Source organism: Astatotilapia calliptera, chromosome 5 (genome assembly GCF_900246225.1).
Source record: "Astatotilapia calliptera chromosome 5, fAstCal1.2, whole genome shotgun sequence".
Classification (NCBI taxonomy): domain Eukaryota; kingdom Metazoa; phylum Chordata; class Actinopteri; order Cichliformes; family Cichlidae; genus Astatotilapia; species Astatotilapia calliptera.
This window is the reverse complement of record NC_039306.1, coordinates 30,175,713-30,198,256: the sequence shown is the minus strand read 5'-3', so window position 1 is coordinate 30,198,256 and position 22,544 is coordinate 30,175,713. Positions and strand designations below refer to the sequence as shown.

The following is a 22,544-nucleotide window of genomic DNA, read 5'->3' as shown; positions in this document are numbered from 1 at the left end:
CAGACAGAAAACATTGTATATGAAATGTTAAATAATATTTTTGTGTGAGAAAGGTTTGTGAATATATTTGCGAGCTATTTCAATGTGTTTAAAATAATATTTTGTTGTTTTTACTGTGACTTTGCATATGTGAGGGATAAAAGCAAAAAAAAACAAGGGGAAAAAAAAGTGTTGACACATTTGTTGAGTGACACTAAATTGTAACTTCTCCAGGGAAAACGTATTAATTGTTTTAAATAGCAAACGTTTATAGCGACTGAGCTAAATTTTAATACAAAATACGTTGGCGTAGATTCTAACAGCTCATTTATGTTCCGGGGCGGAGCTTTGGTTTGAACGTGCAGCGGGGAACTGGCCAGCGATGGCGTTACCATTGTGTTTGTGTTAGCTTGAAAGGAAATTTCCTAAATTATCTCACTTTATGTGTGTACAATGAAAATTTTCATGTACAGTTGGTGATGCTTCAGTTTATAACGAAGGATTATGCAGTAACTTGATATCTTTGTTTGGTAAGCATGACAGCTCACGATAAGGCTATGGCTAACATTGGTTATCTATATGTAGCTGCTTAACCAGGGTAGCGGAATAGTAAGGCCCACTGACTTTAGCCAGTGCTAACTGTTTTAGCCTACAAATATTATGTAACACTACCGAAACGCGTATGATCAGGGAGTGAATATCACGATTTGTATTTCACTGTTTTTAACAATGTCGTACGCTGTTTCCAAAACAGGGTGATCGTTGTGCCGGTAAGATGCCTATTCGAGCATATTGCACTATTTGCTCAGATTTCTTTGATCACTCCAGAGATGTTGCTGCCATTCACTGCGGACACACTTTCCATTATGAATGGTAACTATACACAAACTCAAATCTGAACAAAACAACTTTTTTCAGTTCATGGCATCTTTTAAGTTATTTTCGTTCCCCTCTTTTTCTTCTAGTCTTCTTCAGTGGTTTCAGACAGCCCCTACAAAAACCTGTCCACAGTGTAGGAAACAGGTACAGTAACGCTACATTGTCAAACTACCAGCACAGACCGTGGCAAGTTGAGTTACAAAGGAAAGATTGAGCTTCAATGACATTTTGATGTTTGTGTGTAGGTCAGCACCAGGCACATTATCAGCAAGCTCTTCTTTGACATTGGTGGAGAGGAGGACAGCACGGCTGACCCGGAAAGCTTACAGGTACCAATCCTACAGCAATATAAAACTCTTCACGCCTTCTGGCATGTAAAACAGAACCTAAATGTGGTCTTTCCTATTGCTATTGTTTGGATTTGTTTTAGGGTGTTATCTTCTGACTGTATTTCTTCTCTTGTTTGCAGAATGAGGTTGATAGAGTCAAGGCACTTCTGAGCTCTAAAGGTGAGAAATTAAACTCTTGAGTACAACTGTTACAAAGTTATGCTAGATTGTAAGGAAGCAGGCAGCGCTAGATTGATCATCTGTCTGGTCAATTTGTAGAGCGAGACTTGCGGGACAAACAGAAGGTGGTGGAGAGTTTAAAGGACTCCATGGACAAGCAGAGGCGAGACCTAGACAGTTTGCGGAAGGAGATTAAAGAAAAGGAGATGCTTTGTTCTGCCCTCAAAGTATGAGCTCTCTGTTCTTCATTGTTGAAAAGCTGCAATATCCACACTGATTCACAGTCACTGCAACTAATATTATGTTCTAACGTCTCACAGACACAGATGTCATATATGGAGACGCAACAAAATGAAGTTCAGGCTGCCAAGGAAGAAGTCCGGAGCTTAAGGACCAAGTTGAGAACATTTGAAAGGTATCTGCAGCCCATTGTATTATATTCAAGCTCCTGTGATTGTAGAGGAAAAGATAAAGATTGTTTAAGATGATCTTTGACAAGTGCGCAAACGTATACCAGTGCATTTGGGCAACTGCAACCTGAGTCTTACACTACAGCTATAATGACATGAAATATGTGCATATGGTCCAGTGATTGTCTTCATTGTTAAAGAGCATCATATTCACTCTGTGCATTGTTTTCTCCTCAGCTTGGATGTGTTGTTACAGGGCCAGAGAGCAGAGGTTGAGTCCATGATCACAGATATGGGTATCAGCCAGGCAGCAGTGGAGCAGCTCTCAATCTACTGCATCTCTCTGAAAAAGTAAGTATATGGAGATTATTACTAAATCGGCCGAGTACCATCTTAAAAATATTGGAAAAATTGTGGCAAAGAAAGATTTTGAAAAGCTTATTTGTGCATTTATTTTCAGTAGACTAAAGTATCTTAATGGAGTCTTTACTGGTTGCTGCCAGAGTCCTGACCAGCACCAGGAAAATGGATCATATTACAGCAGTTTTGAAATCATTGCATGGCTTCCTGTGTGTAAAAGCATTTATTTAAAATTCTGCTAATGGTTTAGAAAGCATTGAATGATCTTGAACCTGAATATATAGCTGACCTACTTGAAGGCTATGATGCTTCTAGACCTCTTAGGTCCTCAGGAACAGGCTTACTTTAGTATTGCTAAGGCTAGAACCAAACAAGGTGAGGTAGCATTTAGTGTTGTGGAATAAACTCCCCTCACACCTCCAGTGTGCAGAATCCATTAGTTACTTCAAATCAGGATTAAAAACGGTTTTGTGTAGTTTTTACATAAAATATACATTTAATTGTAATTATTGTATTTTTCTTTTTGTTCAAAGGTTAAATTTTACTTAAGTTGTTTCAGGTTTACCCTTGGTGTTGACTCTTGCCGTCGAGGGCTTTTTAGTTAATACTGAAATAGTTTTGCAGAAAGGAAGGGTCGAATATTTCTCTTAAAGTCTCTTGTGTTGCATCAGAAAATGTCTGTTAGGTGTTGCTTCTATAAGTCATTAATTTCAAGGGTTCTCTCACATTTCTGCTGCCTGTACGTTGAATAATTACTCAGTGTGTTCTATAAAGATGTGAAATATGGAGCGGTTTGTGGTGTTAGTTTAATCAGATTGTGTGCTTGTCTATATTTGTGACCCAGATGAAGATCATACCACCTTTCTCCTGTAAATCTGAGCTTTTGGGAAATATGTTCCAGAATCTTTTAATAAGTTGGACAACATTTGTGTGTTTGAAAGTACTTCTTTTGGAGCTTTTTGTTCAGGTATTTAGTTCTAATGACCACAGCATCCGCTCAGTATTTACTGCTGATCTCTTTTCTTTCTTTCTCAGAGAGTATGATAACCTCAAAGGAACTTTGAAAGCTTCAAATGATATGTGTGAGAAACTGAAGAGAGAAGTGCTGTCCTCAAACAACAAGGTCATTCGACATAAGAAGATCGCCTCACCAATAAGAAATGGGACTTCGGTGCGGAACCTTTGGTTTAAGTGCTCTGTGGTGTTTGTCATTTCAGTTACAAAAAACTACAATAGAGGTGAATCAGACCAAAGAGGACATGAAGTCTCTGCAGAGCGATCTGGCCTGTGCTGACAAAGAAATCTCTGTAAGGCAGATCAAACAAATCTGTTTATTTGTTATGTCGGATGTGCGTGGTTGTGATTTCTGTGTGCAACCTGTCCACAGAGCCTGAAGAAGAAAGTGGAGTTTCTTCAGAAATCTCTGAGCACACCAACGAGGACTAACGAAGCCGTCAGTCGGCTCATCTTTGAAAGGTGCGTCTCCAGCTGTGGGACTTCATTCTCCTCGTACTTTTGACAGGATGCTTAAGAATGCATTTGCTTTATGCGCTCACGCACTTGTTGCTGCCTTCCCGTCAGCCCTGCCCCACTGGAGCTGAAGCAGCCTCGCCTCCACCATCCAGCAGATAGCGAGGACATTGACCTCAACATGACCTACGACATCACTACGCCAGACGACGGGGCCAAGAGACCAACGCAGGTTCCATTGAAGAAAATGCGTCTCGATCCACCCGTGTAAGAGTCATGTCACTCAGTGCGGAAATGTTTTCTTCTGTGTTTAGAGTAGTTTGAAATCCATCTGCTCTTTTTGTAACAAAGTATAAACTGGAAGTGTTGGTTTTTCAGAACGTCTGTATCCAAACACAGGGAGAAAACGTCAGCTTTAAGCAAGGTAGCCTTCTTCTAATAAATGCATCATTAAATAACTGATCTATATATAATTTGTTTTTAATTTTTTAATGAATTTATTGTATTGTTTTATATTTATGTATTTTTTGTTTCTCAGAATCGCGATGAAGATCTGGACCCTTTTTTAAGGAACTCCCTCCTCTTCAGGAAGAAAACCTTTGGCAGCATGTTGGAGCCTCAGAGGAAGCCTGGAGCTGTAAGTGCAGCCGACTCTCGCAAACTGTTTCCTTGTCCCATTTTGTCATCATCAGTGTTTTGTTGAAGGGGGAAAATGTTTTTGCGTTTCAGGTCAGAACTGGTTATGATGGATTAGGAGGACGAACTAAATTCATCCAGCCTGTATCCTTTTTGTCATTAGTGATTCTGCATGTGTTACTTGTCTTCTAGCGTTTGAGGTTCACTGAAGAATGTTTGATGTGTGTGTTTGTGTATATATGTAAGAGCCAGGGAGCACCGTCTGGCTTCAGATAGATGTTATTTATAACCACGAGATAAATGTAGGTCGCATCGATCCTTAACCAAGCGCTCCACCTCCAGTCTCCTTTGTCACAGATTCGTCCACTGATGAAAGCTAAAAGGAAAAAGGTAACACGGCCCCCATCCAAGACCGCCACTTGCATGACCCTGGACGACTTCCTCGAGTAAATTTTGGTGTCAGAGGTCAAGACACTGACTTCTGTAAAGAAGCATGTTGGCACTGCTCTAAAACCGAGAACCTGGCTGTGGGTTTTTTGATTTGTTTGTTTTTGCCACTCAACACCAAAAAAGCATTTGGGAATGAACTTTTATCTAAAAGAAATGACAAATGTTGGCATTTGGGTGAACTGCAAACCCTGCTCTACATTTATTTTTTTGTGCTGATATGAATTTGTTTGTGTAGGCAGTGTCTTGTGTTCTGAAGCCTCGTAGTTCTGTGGGAGTGTATTTGTTTGTGAGAGAGAAACAGCTACTTGAGAAATTTGACTGAGGGTTGCGATGATTATAAAATTCTGGGCCAGTGTCTAATGCGATACTTTTTTGTTATTTATTCCCCATTTGCTTTTCCAGTGTGGCAAACAAAAATCTTTATCATTTAAAAAAAAAAAGTCTTTGAAATGCTTTGCTATTTTTCACCCTGTTTTCCCTGACTAACCTACATGGGGAGTTACTGTAGGTATTTTTTCTTTTAGATTTAATTGTCATGCTGGATGTAAGCAAACTCAAATAATAAACAATATTTTTTTATTAAGATTCTTTTGCAATTGACAATTTCTTCTAGACTTTTATTCACAAACATGTCAATGACTTGGACTTCCCTGCAGAGGGCAGTACAAACAAGATTTTCTCACATAAGGGTATGAACCTGGCAGCCAGCCTGCGTCGTGAGTGATACTGCCTGCATGTGAGGAATGCTGAATCCATTTATATTGAAGAAGCCAGAACAACAGGAAAAGGCTCAAAAAAACATCAGTCAAAACCTGAGTTATGCATCGTGGTCAAGTAACAAAAAAAACAGCGCTGCAAATAATATACTTGCAAAAACTAATAAAATAACATAAAATTGGGGCTTTTTGCTCATTTTGCCCCGTTTTCAATGTCAAATGAATTTTAATGTTTGCAGAACTGGTGAAGATGGAGGACCTTTCATGGAACAACATCCAACGCAGCCAAAAGAGGTGAAGCTTGCTTGTGATGTTCCTGTGCATTAACATAAATGTAGCCTGTCTACAGCTTTGGCATGCAGCCCTCACAAACTGACCTTTATACAAGTTTGCTTGATATTTGGACAAACAATATGGGGAAAATGCCAACCATTGTTTTCCACTGTGGAAAACTGAAAAGTAACAAGTACAAGATAATGCATCCTGTTCACAATCACTTGTATCCTTTGTGCACTCATGAACTCAGTTTCCAGAATAAAAGTAATTCATTCTCTGCCAAAATAATTGCAGTGATAAGACTAATTAAATGCTGTGTTTCCTTAGTGACTGGATATTGATTTAGCTGTGAGTGATTATAGTTTTGTGGTTCGTTGTATCTAGCCCAGGGGGTCGTCATGACAGGACATAGTGGGGCATTTTAAAAGATACATCCTTCCAGTGCAAGCAGAAGAAAAGGTTACAACAGCCCATATAAATAGCATTCGTGTAAACGTAAAACACATAACCCATGCAGCCTGTGAACAGCGATGTTTCATTGAGGTTTGACAGAAGCATACATCTTACTGCCAAGCAAAGGTCTCCATTTAAGCTTAACATTTTTTAATTGTCTTCCATTTTCATGTCAACACATCTATATGTAGATCATTCTGAAGTCCGTTCAAAGTGGCTCTGTATCTTTTCCATAGCCCTGCTAAGCTGTCACATTTTCCCCATGATGTAGAGTGAGCCTTTCAGGTTTCTTTTGTGCTTTCACTTTCTGGATTATCTAAATAAGTGTGAAAAGAAACATCATCCACAAATGTTTTTGCTGGTATTTCAATCCAAAATAAAAAGGGGGGATTCAAAGAAGAAACACACAATCCAGCCACAAAGCTTAATTAAATGCTATTTTTTCCCACTCTTTGCAAACCATTTCTTTGTTGGCTTCAGTTGTCATTTTGATTCCCGTCACTGTGACCTGTCAGGCTCGACCTTGGACTCTCCGTTCTGTTTGTCGTTGGACTTCAGGGACAGGTGCGTGGTCACGGTAGCCGCCTGAACCACGGCTTTAAAGCTGCGCTTTCTCTTTTGGACGTTCTGCTCCGGGTGGAAGATGATGACGTAGACTTTGGGGATATAGAGCATGCCCAAGGATACGGTGGCGCTCAGGCTCATGGACACGGTCAGAGTGGTGGTTTGGATGAACATCTGCAACAGAGACGGAGGAGTTCAGAAAAATCCTTCCACACACACTTCTGTGTCACTAAGAAAATTATAGATTTGTTTGTTTTGTTTTGGTGATTTTAGCCTTTATTTGACGGTTTGCAGGAAAGAGGGGGAGAGAGGGCATTTCAGCCATAAGGCTTAAGAGCGCCTGCTCAACCAGTAAGTTAAAGTAGTGCCCATAATGATTCATTAATTATGGAAAAAGTGGCTGGCTAATCAAACTTGCTAGCTTTAACCGATACTACTTCACCTTCACGTTCAAATTCTGGCACCAAAAAGCCCAACATGGTGTAGTCAAAACACAGAGTCCAGAAATCCATAGGTGAGCTTGCCATGGCTATATCCATTTGTTATATACAGTCTATGGTAATATATTTCCAATACCGCAATATAATTTATTTTAATAACCCAAAAAATATTGTTTGGCGCAATAATTTATACATAAACGCAAAACAACAAGATGTCTTGTTGCATCTACTCGCATTTTCCAGTAGGTGAGCAAGCACATTTTTTAATTTAATTAAATTTTATTATATTTTGGTGTTCTGACCCACAAGAGGAAGCAAGGGGTCAAAGTTGAATGCCCAATGGAGGTGGTGTGTCCTAATTTCATGCATACTGGATGCAGCAGCAAGGATAGTTTGGAAAGCAGGGTACATGTAATCTGCGCTGTCACAATGCAGTCCTTACAATTTTCATCTCAAAGCAGGGAAGGCAGTGTTTTCCCCCTGATGAATGATTTATGATCTAGTATATGAAGTCAGGAAAAGAGCCTCTATTTATGGGCTTTGACCACATCTAGCTGCTCTTCCTCTTTTTTTCCTTTTTTCTTGTTTTGCATGCATCCGACAATAATCACAGTGAGCGACTTCTTCTGAGATCTGCCTTCAATGAATTATAAAAAAAAAAAACCTCATTATTCAAGAAAACTAAACAGGTCATAAATAAATAAAACCACAAGTATCATAAATAAGAAATGTTTTGTGCCATAAATAGGTCGCAAATTGCATAATATCCTCAGCAGCAACACATCCTGGCTCATGTCCATATAGTACAGTTCCTTTTATCATCTTTTACATGTGTTTGTCCCTGTAGTGACGTCTCCCTTTATGAACGGAGCTGTTTACTGTTTAGAAGTGAAGTGGACTGTAGTTATGTGGCCCGAGCAGAAGGACTAGCTGAGAATCACTGTATGGTCCTTTCATAGGTAATTACAGTCATCACAGGTAGATCACCTCCTCCAACATGTGATGGGAGCATAACAGCCGCTACTTTCATGAGCCAGACAAAAGTTAAGGTCTATATTTAGCTCTTTTTCTAAGTGATGATTAATTGAATGGGATGGCTGAATTGGTCTTGGAGGGCTTCTTATCGTCCCTCTGCACATCTGACCTCCTTTCCTTTTCTTAATTCACTTCATTTCCATTTGGAAGAGGTGAAAAGACTTTGAAAGCACCTCAGGCAGTAATTGTTTCAGCCTGACTGGTTCATAATACAGCTCTCTATTAGCCAAAGCCTGTCTCTATTTTTCAAATATCCCCCCCAACTGTCTTGTACTTTGTGACGGCAGCAAATAGCCCACAAGCTAAATGAAACCCTCAGTACAGTGGGAGCAGGATGTCCTGCGAGTACAGCAGGAAGCAAATACGATATGACAGGCAACAAACTCAAATTTCACTTTCAGCATCTGAGGGATTCATTTACTTTCTTACAGTTCGTGTGTTACTGTGCATTACGTAACTCGATTCAGCATACTGTTTATTTTAACTGTAAGTGGAGCTCAGGGAGTGCTTATGTAATGTAACGAGATTTAATTATGATCTTGAAAAAGATCAAATTTGACTATGCAGAAGAATTTATTGACCTATCATTTAGTGGGTCAAATTATTTCTTTTAATTTCTTTTTGTCCCAACCCAACACAAAGAGCAGCCAGAAATAATTCAGCTATTCATTTGTCCTTTTAAAAAGTGACATTTTTACTAAACAGATTTATTTTTGAGCTGAAGCTATTATATCAGTCTCTGAAAGTCATCATCTGAAAATTTCCTGCTATTCTTTGTCTCATATAAAAGTTTTTGTTTTTGTTTTTTCTTGCCTCCAAAAACTGTTGGCCTACTCCAAAGAGGTTGTTAAAATTTCCTGAAAACACAATCATCAGAACTGTAAAATACCTTTCATTATTATTATTAATATTATACATAAGAAATTGCCATCTTCAACCAATTGAACACATTGGATTTGTATCATCAAATCAAAAAGCCACAAGTTATATCCATCCATCCATCTTCATCCGCTTTATCCGGGGCCGGGTCGCGGGGGCAGCAGCCTAAGCAAAGAGGCCCAGACCTCCCTCTTCCCAGCCACCTCCTCCAGCTTATCCGGGGGAATACCAAGGCGTTCCCAGGCCAGCCGAGAGATATAATCTCTCCAGCATGTCCTGGGTCTGCCCCGGGGCCTCCTCCCGGTGGGACATGCCTGGAACACCTCACCCAGGAGGCGCCCAGGGGGCATCCTTGTCAGATGCCCGAACCACCTCAGCTGGCTCCTTTCGATGTGGAGCAGCAGCTGCTCTACTCTGAGCCCCTCCCGGATGGCCAAACTTCTCACCCTATCTCTAAGGGAGAGGCCAGCCACCCTTCGGAGGAAGCTCATTTCTGCCGCTTGTATCCGCGATCTCGTTCTTTCGGTCACTACCCACAGCTCGTGGCCATAGGTGAGGGTAGGGACGTAGATCGACCGGTAAATTGAGAGCTTCGCTTTTACACTCAGCTCCCTCTTCACCACGACGGACCGGTGCAGCGTCCGCATTACTGCAGCTGCAGCCCCAATCCATCTGTCGATCTCCGGCTCCCTTCTCCCATCACTCGCGAACAAGACCCCGAGATACTTGAACTCCTCCAGTTGTGGCAGGAACTCATCCCCGACCCGGAGTGGGCACTCCACCCTTTTCCGGCTGAGAATCATGGCCTCAGATTTGGAGGTGCTGATCCTCATTCCCGCTGCTTCACACTCAGCTGCCACAAGTTATACTCTATTATAATTCATAACTTTACTTTAAGTAGATGTACAAAGTGATAGCAGCAACACAAATAAAATTTCACATCTAAAAATACTCGCTGGCCCCAGAAATTATGATATTACCTGTGATGCAGTTATGTGCGAGTAGGTTGTTGTACTCAATTTCAGGAAAACCTAGTTGCGTCAAGTTAATTGTTTTTATTTTTCATATTTCAAAATAAATAAATAAAGGCAGACAAATAAAAGCACTGATGTTATAGGTACAATATTTTATCTAAATATCGTGGAGTTTTTAATCTCTTTTTTTATTCTCTAATAAATCACCAGATCATTTTCTCACCTAATTGATTTATATTGTCAGACCAAAAGCCATATAAATTTGAAAGGATCTAAAAGGGGAAAAACAGGAAATTTTTCACATTACATGCTTTACATAAAGTAAGCAGGTAAGAATTCATTAACCAGTGATGTCAACTGAATATTCAGGTAATCAAAACTTCACTCTCAGGATATAAAACTTGTTGGCCAGTGGTGGATGTTTTAAGGCTGTAGTTAACCCTCCTGCATAATTCACTTGTATTCCATTTATCAGCATTTTTCACGTCATTGTCATTTGGAAGTAAAATGCCCCTCCCTCAAAGTTTATTTTTTCTCTGTGCCGGCCTGCTTTCCGTTGCCAGACTTTCTCTGACGTTTGGTGGTGTATGCTCTCCACATTCACAGTAGCCTCTTCCTGTTTATATGAACATTTTCAGAATTTCTGAAACCATGCACTGCCCTTGTTACATTTCTTACCTTCTCTGTAGACTGCGCTGTGCCAAAGAAGATGGGTACAAAGGCCAGCCAGATGATGCAGGTGGTGTACATGGTGAAGCCAATTGGTTTGGCCTCATTGAAGGTCTCAGGAACTCCTCTGCTTTTAATGGCATACACCGTGCAGGTGATCATCAGTACAATGCTGTAGCTCAAACACAGTATGAGGGACAGGTCGGACATGTCGCACTTGAGAATTCCACGGGCAAACTCTGGGTTTGGAGGCTTCTGCTCTTCATAGTCAATGATGGTGTGTGGGGGGATCACACCAAACCAGATGAACACCGCGAGTAACTGTAGAGGAAAGGAGCTTTAGACTGCTGCATGAGCTTTGACTTATCTATGGCGGAGAAGCATTGATAAGCTTACCTGCACTGAGATGAGTATAAAAGTAATGATAAGCTGAGAGGTCGGGCTGATAAACTTAGGAGGTGTGACCGACTTCTTGCCCTGCTCAAAGATGCGGTAGATCCGGTTGGTCTTCGTCAGCATGGCGGCGTAGCTGATGCACATCCCGAGCCCCAAAAACAGGCGGCGGAAGGCGCATATTGCCACACTGGGCTCTGCAATCATGAAGAAGGTGATGAGGTAGATGAGGAAGATACCTGTCAGCAACACATAGCTGAGCTCTCTCCCAGAAGCCCGGACAATGGGTGTGTCATTGAAGCGGATGAAGGTGACAATGGCTCCGGTGGTTGCTAAGATGCCCAGGATGGCCAAGAAGACGGGGATGATGGCCCAGGGAGAGCTCCACTCCAGCTTGATGATTGGTGTGGGGCGGCATCCCGTGCGGTTCTCCAAGGGCCTCATGTCGAATGGGCACATGTCACAGGTGAATTCATCCAGCAGATACTGGTAGCCATCACAGAGCTCGCAGTGCCAGCAGCAGGGAACACCCTTGACCATCTTTTTCCTCTCGCCAGACTCGCAGGGAAAACTGCACACCGACTCTGGAATTTTACGGTCACCGCCCGACCACTGCATCTCCTCTGACTGAAATGGATGCACACACACAGTGTGTTACTATATTACAGCTGGCTGTGACTTAACACAAGGCTAATAACTGTGAAACAAAACTCCTCAAAATTACTTCTTCCACAATCACTTAAAGCCTATGAAAGCCAGGTAAACTGGCATAAAAAGAATAAAATTGTTAACTTATTACCTTTCACAAATAAAAATTTCCTCACATTGTCACCATATTTTTAGTTTTGGTTTACAAAGAAAATCAAATGCTATACTATGATGGGTAGGGAAACTTGGAAAAGATGCCTTTTTTCTGTCTGAAGCTATCTATTCTGTAGGAAGCTTTCAGCCATCTGGCAAAAAGCTTGCAGTAAAAGGAATCTTAGAATGAAAGGATAGTTTGCAATTTTGAAAATTATACTTTCTTGCCACTTTCATATCTGCTGAATGCAAGGTTTAGCATAGAAACTGGAAAAGGTAACTATCTATATCATCTAAAAAGAACAAAGTGTCGGGTCGTACTGTAGCAGAAACGTACAGCTTTTGCACCGAATAATTTCATGGTCATGGGAACTGGATGCTGGGCACCTTCAGCTTCTAAGGTGACGACCCCACAATAATAGAGCAAAAACTCTAACATTTAGATGCCCCCCAGTGAGCAAGCATTTGGCAACAGTGCGAAGGAAAAACTTCCTTTCAGCACGAAGAACCAGACTCGCAGAGGGGCAGCCATCTGCCACAACCAGGGGGTGAGGGGAGGAAAACAGGACAACGAGACATAATGTTAAACTAGAGCTTTGTTTCCAGTTTTTATGCAAAACTAAGTTAATATCTCATCTTCTCATGCAGCAGAAATGAACTTCTGAATATCACTCTGTACCACAACTGTAGTAAAAATAGACATTTACATTGAGGCGAAGATGGTTTGTCCACTGGCCGATATTCTTGTAGCCAGGATTGCTGACATTGGACATCTGGTACTGGAAGATGTCATATCGACCCGGAGCATCTCCATTTTCATTGAACATCACTCCAGTTCCTGCGCTACCTGTTAGATGGAGACAGTCTAAATGACCTATGCACTATCAAAAGAAAGCCAAAAGTCAGAAGGCATTCAAACTGCCTTAACCAGAGAAAAACACCCCCATCTTTAGCGGCAGAGAGAACACCCACACACTGTTGAATGCAGCTTATTGCTTACTTCACTCTTGTGCAATCATGTGAAAGCTGAGTGCAGGATGCTCTTTAGTGAAGGCTCTCCTCCACGAGTACAGTCTTTCAGTGCACTCTCCTCTGTTGCCCTAACGTGATTGAATGTTCCTCTCGGGTCCCTGCAGGCGCTAAATCAGAAAATCTTCCATACAAGCCAAGGTCATGCAGCAAGAGGAGCGCAATAAATAGGATGCTTTCACAGGACACTTTTTTTTTTCTTTTTTCCAAACTGCAATATTTTTGTATGAAAGATGAGGATGAAAAGCGGGTTCGTTGTGTATAGAGAAGAGCGAGGACGCAGCCCAAGGGAGGGGACGTGCTTTGAAGAAATGCGCCGTGTTCTGCAGCTAAGCACATTAGCAGAAACATCTCAAAGCTTCCGTTTTCAACACGACCTCCCTTCCGCTGCGTTCCCTTTTAAATTTGCTTCTTTTTAAAAACCTCTCCAGTGGCAGAGAGCGGTAGTTAGAAAAGCATGGCTTTTGCTAACAAAAAGATCTCCTTGCAGCATTTCTCTCCCCAGCAGCAACGAAATGAAACTCTCCTTTTATCTAAATAGCTAGACATATCAGGAGGTAGGTGCGGAAAAACTGACTGAAAGTTGGAAGCTCACCATTGAAGTTCACAGAGCGAATGTACTGGAGGAGCATGCGTCCATCTACGGGGTCCATCTTTTCGCACACGCCCATGGAGCCAGCACAGAGGTCCAGGTGCATGCTGTGCAAGGCGTGGGCCATGGCGTACACAGCATCAATCACAAACTGCACCTTGCCCTCCTGTTCGTACTGAGAGTCTCGGCTGATTCTTTCGTCACCTGCCGGACAACAAAAATGACCAATACATAAGTCAGATAAGGTGACACTTTTTAATTTCGGTGCTGCTCCCTGCTTACCTGTACATTTTCTTCTACCAGGATCGTATTTTATCCCAGGACGAGTTAGTTTACACTTGAAGTCATCCTCCCAGAATTCTGCAAACCAGATGTTTCTCCTGTTGTTCTCCAGCGACCTCGAAGTGAAGTACTGGTCGAACCCTGAATCGTTTACGCATTTAATTTAAAAACAGTTAAAATAACAGGACTTCACATGTTGGAGCAGAGATAATGGTAAAAAAAAAATCCTTTGAAATATGGCTCTAAGTCACTTTTCAGAATTTATACAGGCTGGAAATATCAGATCGGGATATATCAGACTTATCAATCGTTAATTTCCTTTATTTGGTGCATTGATATTAGACTCATCTGTCAATGTCACAGGCTTCTGTGGGTATGCTTATTGGATCCAGCTGTTCAGAGTTAGATTTAAGGCTCATTTAATACATTTTCCTACCGTCAATGGAGGCTCTTTTAGGCAGGATGGTGACAGCACCCTCAGCCACCTCCTCCTGGTCTTCAATCGCAGAGTTTTTGGATCCCCAACTATCCGATCCAACAAATAGGAAGTGGCCTGTCAGGTTGGCCTTTTTGGCAGCCTGCAACACCCGTCTAAAAGATACAGTTATATATCATGATGAAATTTCTTCTTCTTCTGTCATTCTTTGCTCAGAGTGGTTAGAACAGGAGACTACATAGTTAAATGTAAAACAGCATCCTTGTGGGGGCCTCTGGATGTCTGGAGTTTTGATCTCCTCCATACCTGCTTCATACCCTGGGGGACGGGGCTGTGGCTCCCCACACTCCCTAGCAGATCGTTACATGGAGAAACCTTTGGAATGCAAGCATGCTGATCCACACAGGTATGCACACAGGTGTACACACGGGTATTCACAGATGCGGACTACAGCTTTCTTGGCTGCTGCCTCAAAGCACATTGTGCTCTGTCTATCTTGCGTGCTGCACAATATCGTTTATTATTTAGTATCTACTGATATCTACTGCTAGCTAGTTTGTGATGGTGCCGGTTTTTTTTATTATGTTGCTCTTTGTTGTTTGCTTTCTCCTCTGTTTTTTTTCTCCATACAGGTGACCCAGGTGTTTTTTTTTTTGTTTATTTGTTTTTTTTCCTTCCCCCCTTCTCACCGTCTCTTCTCCCCTTTGGTTTTCTTTCTCTGCCTCTCTTTCTTTCATTCTTTCTCCCTGTCCTATCCCCCAGTCATGTCTGTCCTGTTTGTAGCAACTGAAAATAAAATAAATTCATAATTATAATAAAGGTCAATCAAATGGACCAATATGGCAAGGCCATGATGATCCACTTGGTAAAAGAAATCCGCTTGGCATCTTTCTTGGCCTTAAGACAACAATTCTGATGGCTAAAGATCCAAACGGGACACAAAAAACCCCCCAAAAAAAACAGCATCCTTGTGAATATCTTGCAGACTTCATGTATCTAATACACCATGCAGCAGAGCATGACTCACTTGATGTCATCCTCATTGGCAAAGATGATAACCCCGCGAGCGTTGGAGGTCTCCATCAGTCTCTTGATGATTTTATCAAACTCCCCTGGTCTGGGCTCTCGTGGAATCCTTATGGACTGTGCAATACACAGCCCTCCTGTGTCACAGACCAAAAAAATCATCTTTTATTGTTTGCAGTGTTAGCATGCCAACATTAGGTCAGTTGTAAAGGTAGCTAGGTTTTCCCACGACTCTGCAAAAACAACACCCAGCTAAGGTGTTGGGGTTTTTTTGTCTGCTAATTATTTAGATTAATGAGCTTAGACCAATGTGTCAAAATAGCAATAATATCATAACATGAAAATCCTTGCTGTACACACAATATTATATGACCAAATCCTAGTAAATTCCAGAATGGGAAGAACACACTCAAACCTTTCTGCTGTACTGAGACTGAGCCCAACACCCACCACACAGTATCAGATCTTTGTTTTGGGTTAGAGTCGGGTGGACCAATCCAAATATCAATATTAATGCTATTATTGGTATCAGATCAATACCAGCACCAGTAGATCGACAGTTTGTCTTTGTTCTCCAAGTTCAGTATGCATCTCACCGAATTGTGTTAAATACTAAAAAAAAAAGTCTCTGAAAAACCCAGTTTCAAAATACATGAAACCTGAAAGGTGTGTTTTGTTGTATTCACTAATTCTTTCACAAAGCAATGGTCATTAACATGTGTTCTGAATTTGCATATACATTATGATTAATCTCTGAAATAATAATGCACTGCTCTCACTCTGAGCTCCCTTCGGTCGATAATCCGATTTTTTTATACCTGCACCTCTGTTTCACACACACTTTAGAACTTATTGTCCCATCCTGGTTAAATTCTGTTATATCACTGCAGCCATGGGCAGAAATGATGTGTAGAGGGAGACAGAGGTCCTCACCTCCAGTGTTGCCTTCATCATTGTAAACATAACTGCATGTTGCTGAGATGCAAAATGATTCATTTGAGTATTGAAAGATGGATTACCTATCATTGCATGTCATTTCCTAACTCTTTTACATTCCAAAGGTGAATTTCAAACAAAGGGTGCGTAAGACATTCTATTAATTATTGATTATTATTTCACCGCCCAATAGAAAGAAATGGTTGTAACCAGCTTGCACTCTGGCAGCTCTCTTACCTTGTGATTTAATCTTGTTCTTCAGGGCAGTCATATCTCTAAATGCACGAGATGATCTGTCTCCAATTAAAATTATTATAAATGACTGAATTTGATCTAGATTCACCATTCAGATACAATGTATAAAATATTATGGCAAACCATCCAGAAGTCAAGATAGAGATATTTCCATCTGGATAAAGTAATGGACAGTAGACAAAGCTGTTAGAGTCTGTCCCATACTGTCAATCACTGATGTATGTGGATTTGATCATATTAAATGTGATCACTAATACATTAGGACTAACATGTCATCCCATCGTATAGATTTAAAAGCACAAATGATTTTATTAAAGCATTGCTCCTTCCTGTCTTTTAATGAGTGGGAAAAACACAAATGACTAATCCCTTGTTGTCGTGACACGTCAGTGCAGTCAGACACACAACCTGCTTCTCTGGAGATCTGGAGGAAGGCATCCACTCCGCTCTCTCCGTAGTTGCCCTCAGATGCCAGCGTGGACACGTAGTTCCAGCCCATGTTCTTGACGATGTCCACCATGGCCTGAGCCTGGTAGGAGTCAGGAGGCACCACACGGGAGAAGAACTCATAGCGGCTTTTGTCGCTCAGCTCCGGGGCAGTCGATGCATAGCTGATCTGGGGGATCTGAGACACAGGGATGGGTCATTTGTGATGAAAGAGTCGGGTCAAATGGAAAACATGAGCAGTGCTGATTATTAGGCCAATATGTGAATCCAAAGGTAAAAGGGATGACAAGAGGCAGTGAACCATGTCAGGAGCATGATGCACCACTTACTCACAGGCAAGCCCTTAAATGGATGCCTCCCACAGTAATACTGGCAAGTCACAGTGCATTAAAATCCCAAAATTGGACTATCATAGAGCGTTCATCTCTTGAAAATCCCAGAGCTGGTTTGCACTAACGATACAGCCAACGTCACAGTAGAGTACAGATGGTGGGAACCAGAGCAGTAAAGGGGGAAAATAAGGATGGGAAGCTTAATTTGTTGGTGTGCTACATCTTTAATGACACAGTTTATGTCGACAGTCTCAACCCTGAACCTGCTAATGCCAGTCCCCCCAAACCTGGCTAACATCCAGCCCTCTCTGGAGAGCACCGAGAGATAAAGGTATTCACAAGGGGCAGTGACGGGGAGAAGGAGAGAGGACCGAGAGAACCATTTCACAGATTATCTGCAAGGATTAGTGTGGTTTTAGTCAAATTACGTTAAGCAAAGAGGGAGAGACAGAGATCAGGAGCCTAGAGAAAGGTTAGCATTTCTCAGCTGTAAGCCATACAATACATTTAATTCTAGTGGCCACATGCAGCTTGCATTTGCTGGTCCGCGTTAACCCCGTCAGTCTCAGATGTACTGGTAAGCCTCTGTGGTCCAGACCACATCCTGAAATCAGGTTGGTGAACTTTCCTGCCCTCTCCTTCCCCCTTGTAAGAGTGACTGGCATGTGACATCATCAGTGTCCAGAGAAGTCTGTATCATTGTCTGAAAAGTCACTCAGATGTTTGCATGCAAAATTATAATGCACAAGACAAACACATAATCCTCTCCCAAATTAATCCCACAGAAGCATCTGCACCAATTCACTTGTTAAAATCAATAAGCCTTATCACTAACATAAGCATCCTCTTTTAGTCCAGTCTTGCTGAAATCTGCTTACAGTCATAAAACAAGTGAAGCTGAGAAAGAAACATTGTAATTTGAACAAACTAGACTGACTCATCAAGACACTGAGCCCGGGTATAGAATAAAGAGGCTGACAAACATGGATATAATTATGACCCTCTGGAATGAGTCAGTATAGAACATTCGCCTACAGGTGCATCTTACAGGGGTTTGTGAAAGCTATATTAATGGGTTAGTTATTTTACACAACCTTGAATTATTAAGGGTTTAGACCCTAAAATATTAACTGTCAATGAACATGTTAAAGAGTTAATTGCTTCAGAGGTATTTGCAAAATTTATAAAAACTTCATTAAAGAAAACTCGATGAATGCATGCTCTATAACTCATTTAAAAATAGTCTCATATAAGATACCTTACATTATTTATAGTTTATGCTCACCTATTGAAAAAGGAAAAAAATAAAATAAAGATGCATTTGGAGCAGGTTACAACAAAAAGTGTATTGGTTATGAGCAGATGTTGAATATGTAAAGAACTTCAGACTAGAAGCATTTGCGGTCTGGAAAGCAGCACATATGGACGGTAGGAGGAAACGCACTATTTAGCTAAATCTACTTCACACTGGTCACAAATTGCTGCTATCCTAGAACCAATGTCATCCTGTTACCCTGACACTATTTTGAGCCCAGGGTCCTGAGCTGTTGAGAGGGGCTTAGTGGAGTTGGTGAATTCTGTAGTTAATACCTGCCCTCTACCCAAGTTGTGGATTCTGAGCTGAAGGTGGAGCAACTTGGATGGAGGGCAGATATTAACTGCAGAATTCACCAAAACAGAAACATCCAAACACATCAGCCTGGTTGTTACAATTTTTCTGTATTACTTGCTTGCCCCAAATGTTAGATTTGCACAGACTCAGTGTTCCATCATTGCTATAAACAATGTGTAATCAGTGTTTAAAGGTCAATCACCTGTCAAAGAAAAAGAAATACCTGGATTAACCTGCAGATTCCAACAATTACAATGGATTCACGGCCCTGTAAGTGTCACTCTGACAGGCAGCAATACACAGGTTCATTCAGGTCGCATAGCTGTTTCAGTTACACTGCTTTATAATATCATCAAGAGGTGGGATGTTTATCTCTGTAGAGCAGCAGTAAGTTCTTTAGGTAAAAACATAAAGTGTCTCAATACTATTTTGGTATCAGATGTCTTCATCTATCATTTGTCCAACCCTTTCCTTAACTGCTTATCCAATTCAGGGGTTCCAGAAGTACTGGGGTGGCTATACCAAAGGCAGGGTGCACCCTGGGCAGACGCGCACACGTATCGCAGAACTAACACAGAAAAACATACAAACATCCACACTCACATTAACACCTACGGCCAATCAACCTTACATCCAATCTAATTTCTCTTTGAATACCTGGAGCTCAGACTACCCAGAGGATGAATTCCATCAGAATGTAATCATGACCAAGGTCCACATTATCTTCTAAGGAGGGATTTAATCAATCTCAAATTTTAAAAAAGAAGACCTAAATCTGCAGCGACCTAATCACAAATACTGTAACTCTACTGAGGCAGGAAATGAAGGTGCAGCTATATAAATTAACTTCATAAGTGCGAGCTCTTGCTCATAGGACATCTGTTTATTGGCCACAGCTGGTCACTGATATCACTGCAAGCTGCTCAAATCTAAAATTAGGAATGTATTCCATATAGTTGCTCATTTTCTGGCACAGTGTCCTCGGACTTGATGTGTGTAAATCATTTTTTTTAACATAGTGCTTCTGGTCCTTTTGTTGCTTCTGACTGGTTAAAATGTGGCGGTGCTGTTTGTGATCCTCACTCACTTTCTGAGTGAAGATTTTAGATGCTTTAATACTTTAGTAATACTTAATTCTTTCAAAGTGTTAAACTTTTACCTTTATTTTGCAAGCATGACAAAAGGAGAAACACTAAAACGGTAAATTTAAAAAAAAATGCCTTAAGATTCCAGTAGTTGTAAAATATTAAGCAAGAATGAAAGAAATGTTAGCTGATCACAGTTTGGTTAAACTTGTTTTCTTAAGAATAATTGTCATTGTCTCTCCTGACTGGAGAGTCCAAACCCAGTGAATGGGAACTACTGTGCTCTTTCTTTGTGAACAGATTCAGGAGAGGTTGTGAGGGGATCATTTTATCAGCTTACATTCTCAAAACACTCCCTGTCCCAAATATTTTGCCCCTTCACTGGTTAACAAAGCTAGGATGGTTAAAGAAATCTCACCGCAAACAGTCTGAGTACATTGGCCACCATGATGGACACCGAACTTCCAGATGCACCAATCACCCCAACCACCCTCTCCGGTTTTGGGAATATCGGAGGCTCTCCGTTTGAGCAGCGCACATCCGAGTTGTCCTTCTGGATGAGGGCCTGGACAAAGGTGAGCGACTGTTCCAGGGCATACGTGTCTCTGGAGCAGGTGTCGAGGATCCGAGCCCCAAGTGTGATGTTAGGCAGCAGCTCGGGATCGCTGTTGATCTGGTCCAAGGCATAGAGCATGGCCTCCAGTCGATGGATCCCTTTCTCTCTCTTGATCTCTCCGCAGGGTATCCCAGCCGGACCCCGAGAATGCATAGGGAAGAGGCCGCCCAGGGTGATGTCGCCTTCGATTTTGATGGACTGAGGCTGGGTGCCCTGCTGGGCACGTGAGGCTGGACTGAAACCCACCAGCAGAACCCAAAGCAACCGAAGCCATGGTTTGTATCCATATGACGTACCAAACCAGGAGCACTGATGGGATGAGAGGACCTCTGATATCATGATGACCAGCAGAGGTACTGACAGCACTGGGCCACTCCCTCTACCTTTGACACCTGAGGGAGTTAAGAAAAGGGGTGTTAACATCTGGTTATTATTGAAGTTAGAGCATGTAGAAGCTTCATACACTTTATTCTCTCCGGTTTACCTTATTAACTATTCTTTTTATGGATCCACCACATCCATGAAGCAGTCTGGGTTGAATTTTTAAATACAGCATCCAACTTGAAATGCATAAAAATGTAAAATTCTGTGTGTCCCGTGCATCATTTTATAAATATTTATCTTTAATTCCTTATGGCAATTATGATATGTTTAAGGACGATAACTGCAGAGCTGCAGAGTCAATGCTAACAGTGATTCCCTTATTAGGTAATGATGCAGAAAAAGCACCTACAGTCTAACATCGTTTCCTGTGCTTTGAATGAGAGCTGGGAAAACGTAGGAGAAAGAACAAAATATAAGCGATAGATGGAGGTGCACTTAAAAAAAAACCTGTGGCTGAAGAGTGGATTTTAGCCAAGATGCAGGATGACACAGAGTGGAAGCTTTTATCATGAAGAGCAAAGAGGCGATGATGGAAAACACTATAAATTTTGCAGAACAAAACATTGACTAAATCCTGACCGCATTTCATGCTTCAAAAGCCGGAGCAGGTTAATTATATCTGCACGAGGATCACTGCCAAAATCCACAATGATCAGTTGAGCCCGTTCCATTTAAAAAAAATCACAATTATAATTTCACAAGGCTCTAAATAATAATTACAGGATAACGTCATTTTCTTAGAATGATAAAAACTCATATTTAAAATACCTCTGCTATACCGTGATTATAAAGTTAAAAAAAAAATACATGCAATCAATGCAAGAATGATTTGAATTTCCACAAGCTGCATTAATCACATTTTTTAAAACTTCTTCATAGTGAAGAAGGAAGAAGATAAGTCTTACCTGCCCATTCTTCATGGACCAGCCTTGATTTTGTCCATCACACAAACTCTTCCACGCAGGCCTCCATCCAGGGTCCAAAATGTGATTATTATATCTGGAAGCAAGGCTCTCCTCTCCTGACTGATCGTAAATCCTTTGTCATCTCAGTCAGCCTGTGTGCACTCTCAAAAATAACCAAAGACTCTCTAAAAACAATGGTCCAACAAAAAAAAAAAAAATTGTTGTGGTTTAGTAAAACAAAATGAAAAAACAGAGTTCTGCAGCTTTTTTGGAGGGGGGGGGGGGGGGGGTATAATATCATGTGAGAATCAGAGAAAAGTGCAACATTACAGCAGTGAGATTCTACAAATCACCGCCAAATCCCTTAAAAGCCCTCTCACATACACTCCCTCTCTCTCGTTCTTTTTCCCTTTGAGCGCGCCTCTGTCTGGGCACCCCCTCCCTCTCTCTCTCTCTCATGAACCCTCTCCTTGCTCGTTCTCTCTGCACTCTAATGGCCACAGATTGGGATTATCATGCAGGCGTCTGTGAAGAAAGCACTAGGTGGACTAGCCCTTTTTTTCATACAGCTGAACCAAATGCAGAACCCTCCCCCCTGCAACACACACACCAGGATGATGGACCTCCGTCACTTTGAGAGATTAGATGAGCAGCGATTTGATTCGTACTCTCCCTATACGTGAGCGCACACACATGCACGCACACACATGCACT

General features: G+C 41.4%; 2 protein-coding genes across 2 annotated transcripts; one reads left to right on the top strand and one right to left on the bottom strand.

Moving 5' to 3' along the window:
* Positions 1-184: 184 nt before the first annotated feature.
* On the top strand, positions 185-5,276 carry traip (TRAF-interacting protein). The gene is made up of 16 exons (XM_026168840.1): positions 185-509; positions 734-852; positions 945-1,002; positions 1,104-1,187; positions 1,328-1,367; positions 1,467-1,594; positions 1,688-1,782; positions 2,015-2,128; positions 3,173-3,260; positions 3,355-3,444; positions 3,525-3,613; positions 3,719-3,874; positions 3,986-4,031; positions 4,146-4,244; positions 4,337-4,387; positions 4,586-5,276. The coding sequence occupies exons 2-16, from the start codon at positions 755-757 to the stop codon at positions 4,691-4,693; spliced, it is 1,344 nt and encodes a 447-aa protein (XP_026024625.1). The 5' UTR covers positions 185-509; positions 734-754; the 3' UTR covers positions 4,694-5,276.
* Positions 5,253-22,062, bottom strand: grm6b (glutamate receptor, metabotropic 6b). Its single transcript, XM_026168839.1, has 11 exons — positions 21,831-22,062; positions 20,344-20,933; positions 16,858-17,074; positions 15,260-15,395; positions 14,233-14,387; positions 13,797-13,937; positions 13,518-13,718; positions 12,601-12,740; positions 11,096-11,719; positions 10,709-11,020; positions 5,253-6,876 (listed from the first exon to the last, which is right to left on the bottom strand). The coding sequence occupies exons 2-11, from the start codon at positions 20,878-20,880 to the stop codon at positions 6,637-6,639; spliced, it is 2,703 nt and encodes a 900-aa protein (XP_026024624.1). The 5' UTR covers positions 20,881-20,933; positions 21,831-22,062; the 3' UTR covers positions 5,253-6,636.
* Between the last annotated feature and the right edge of the window lie 482 nt (positions 22,063-22,544).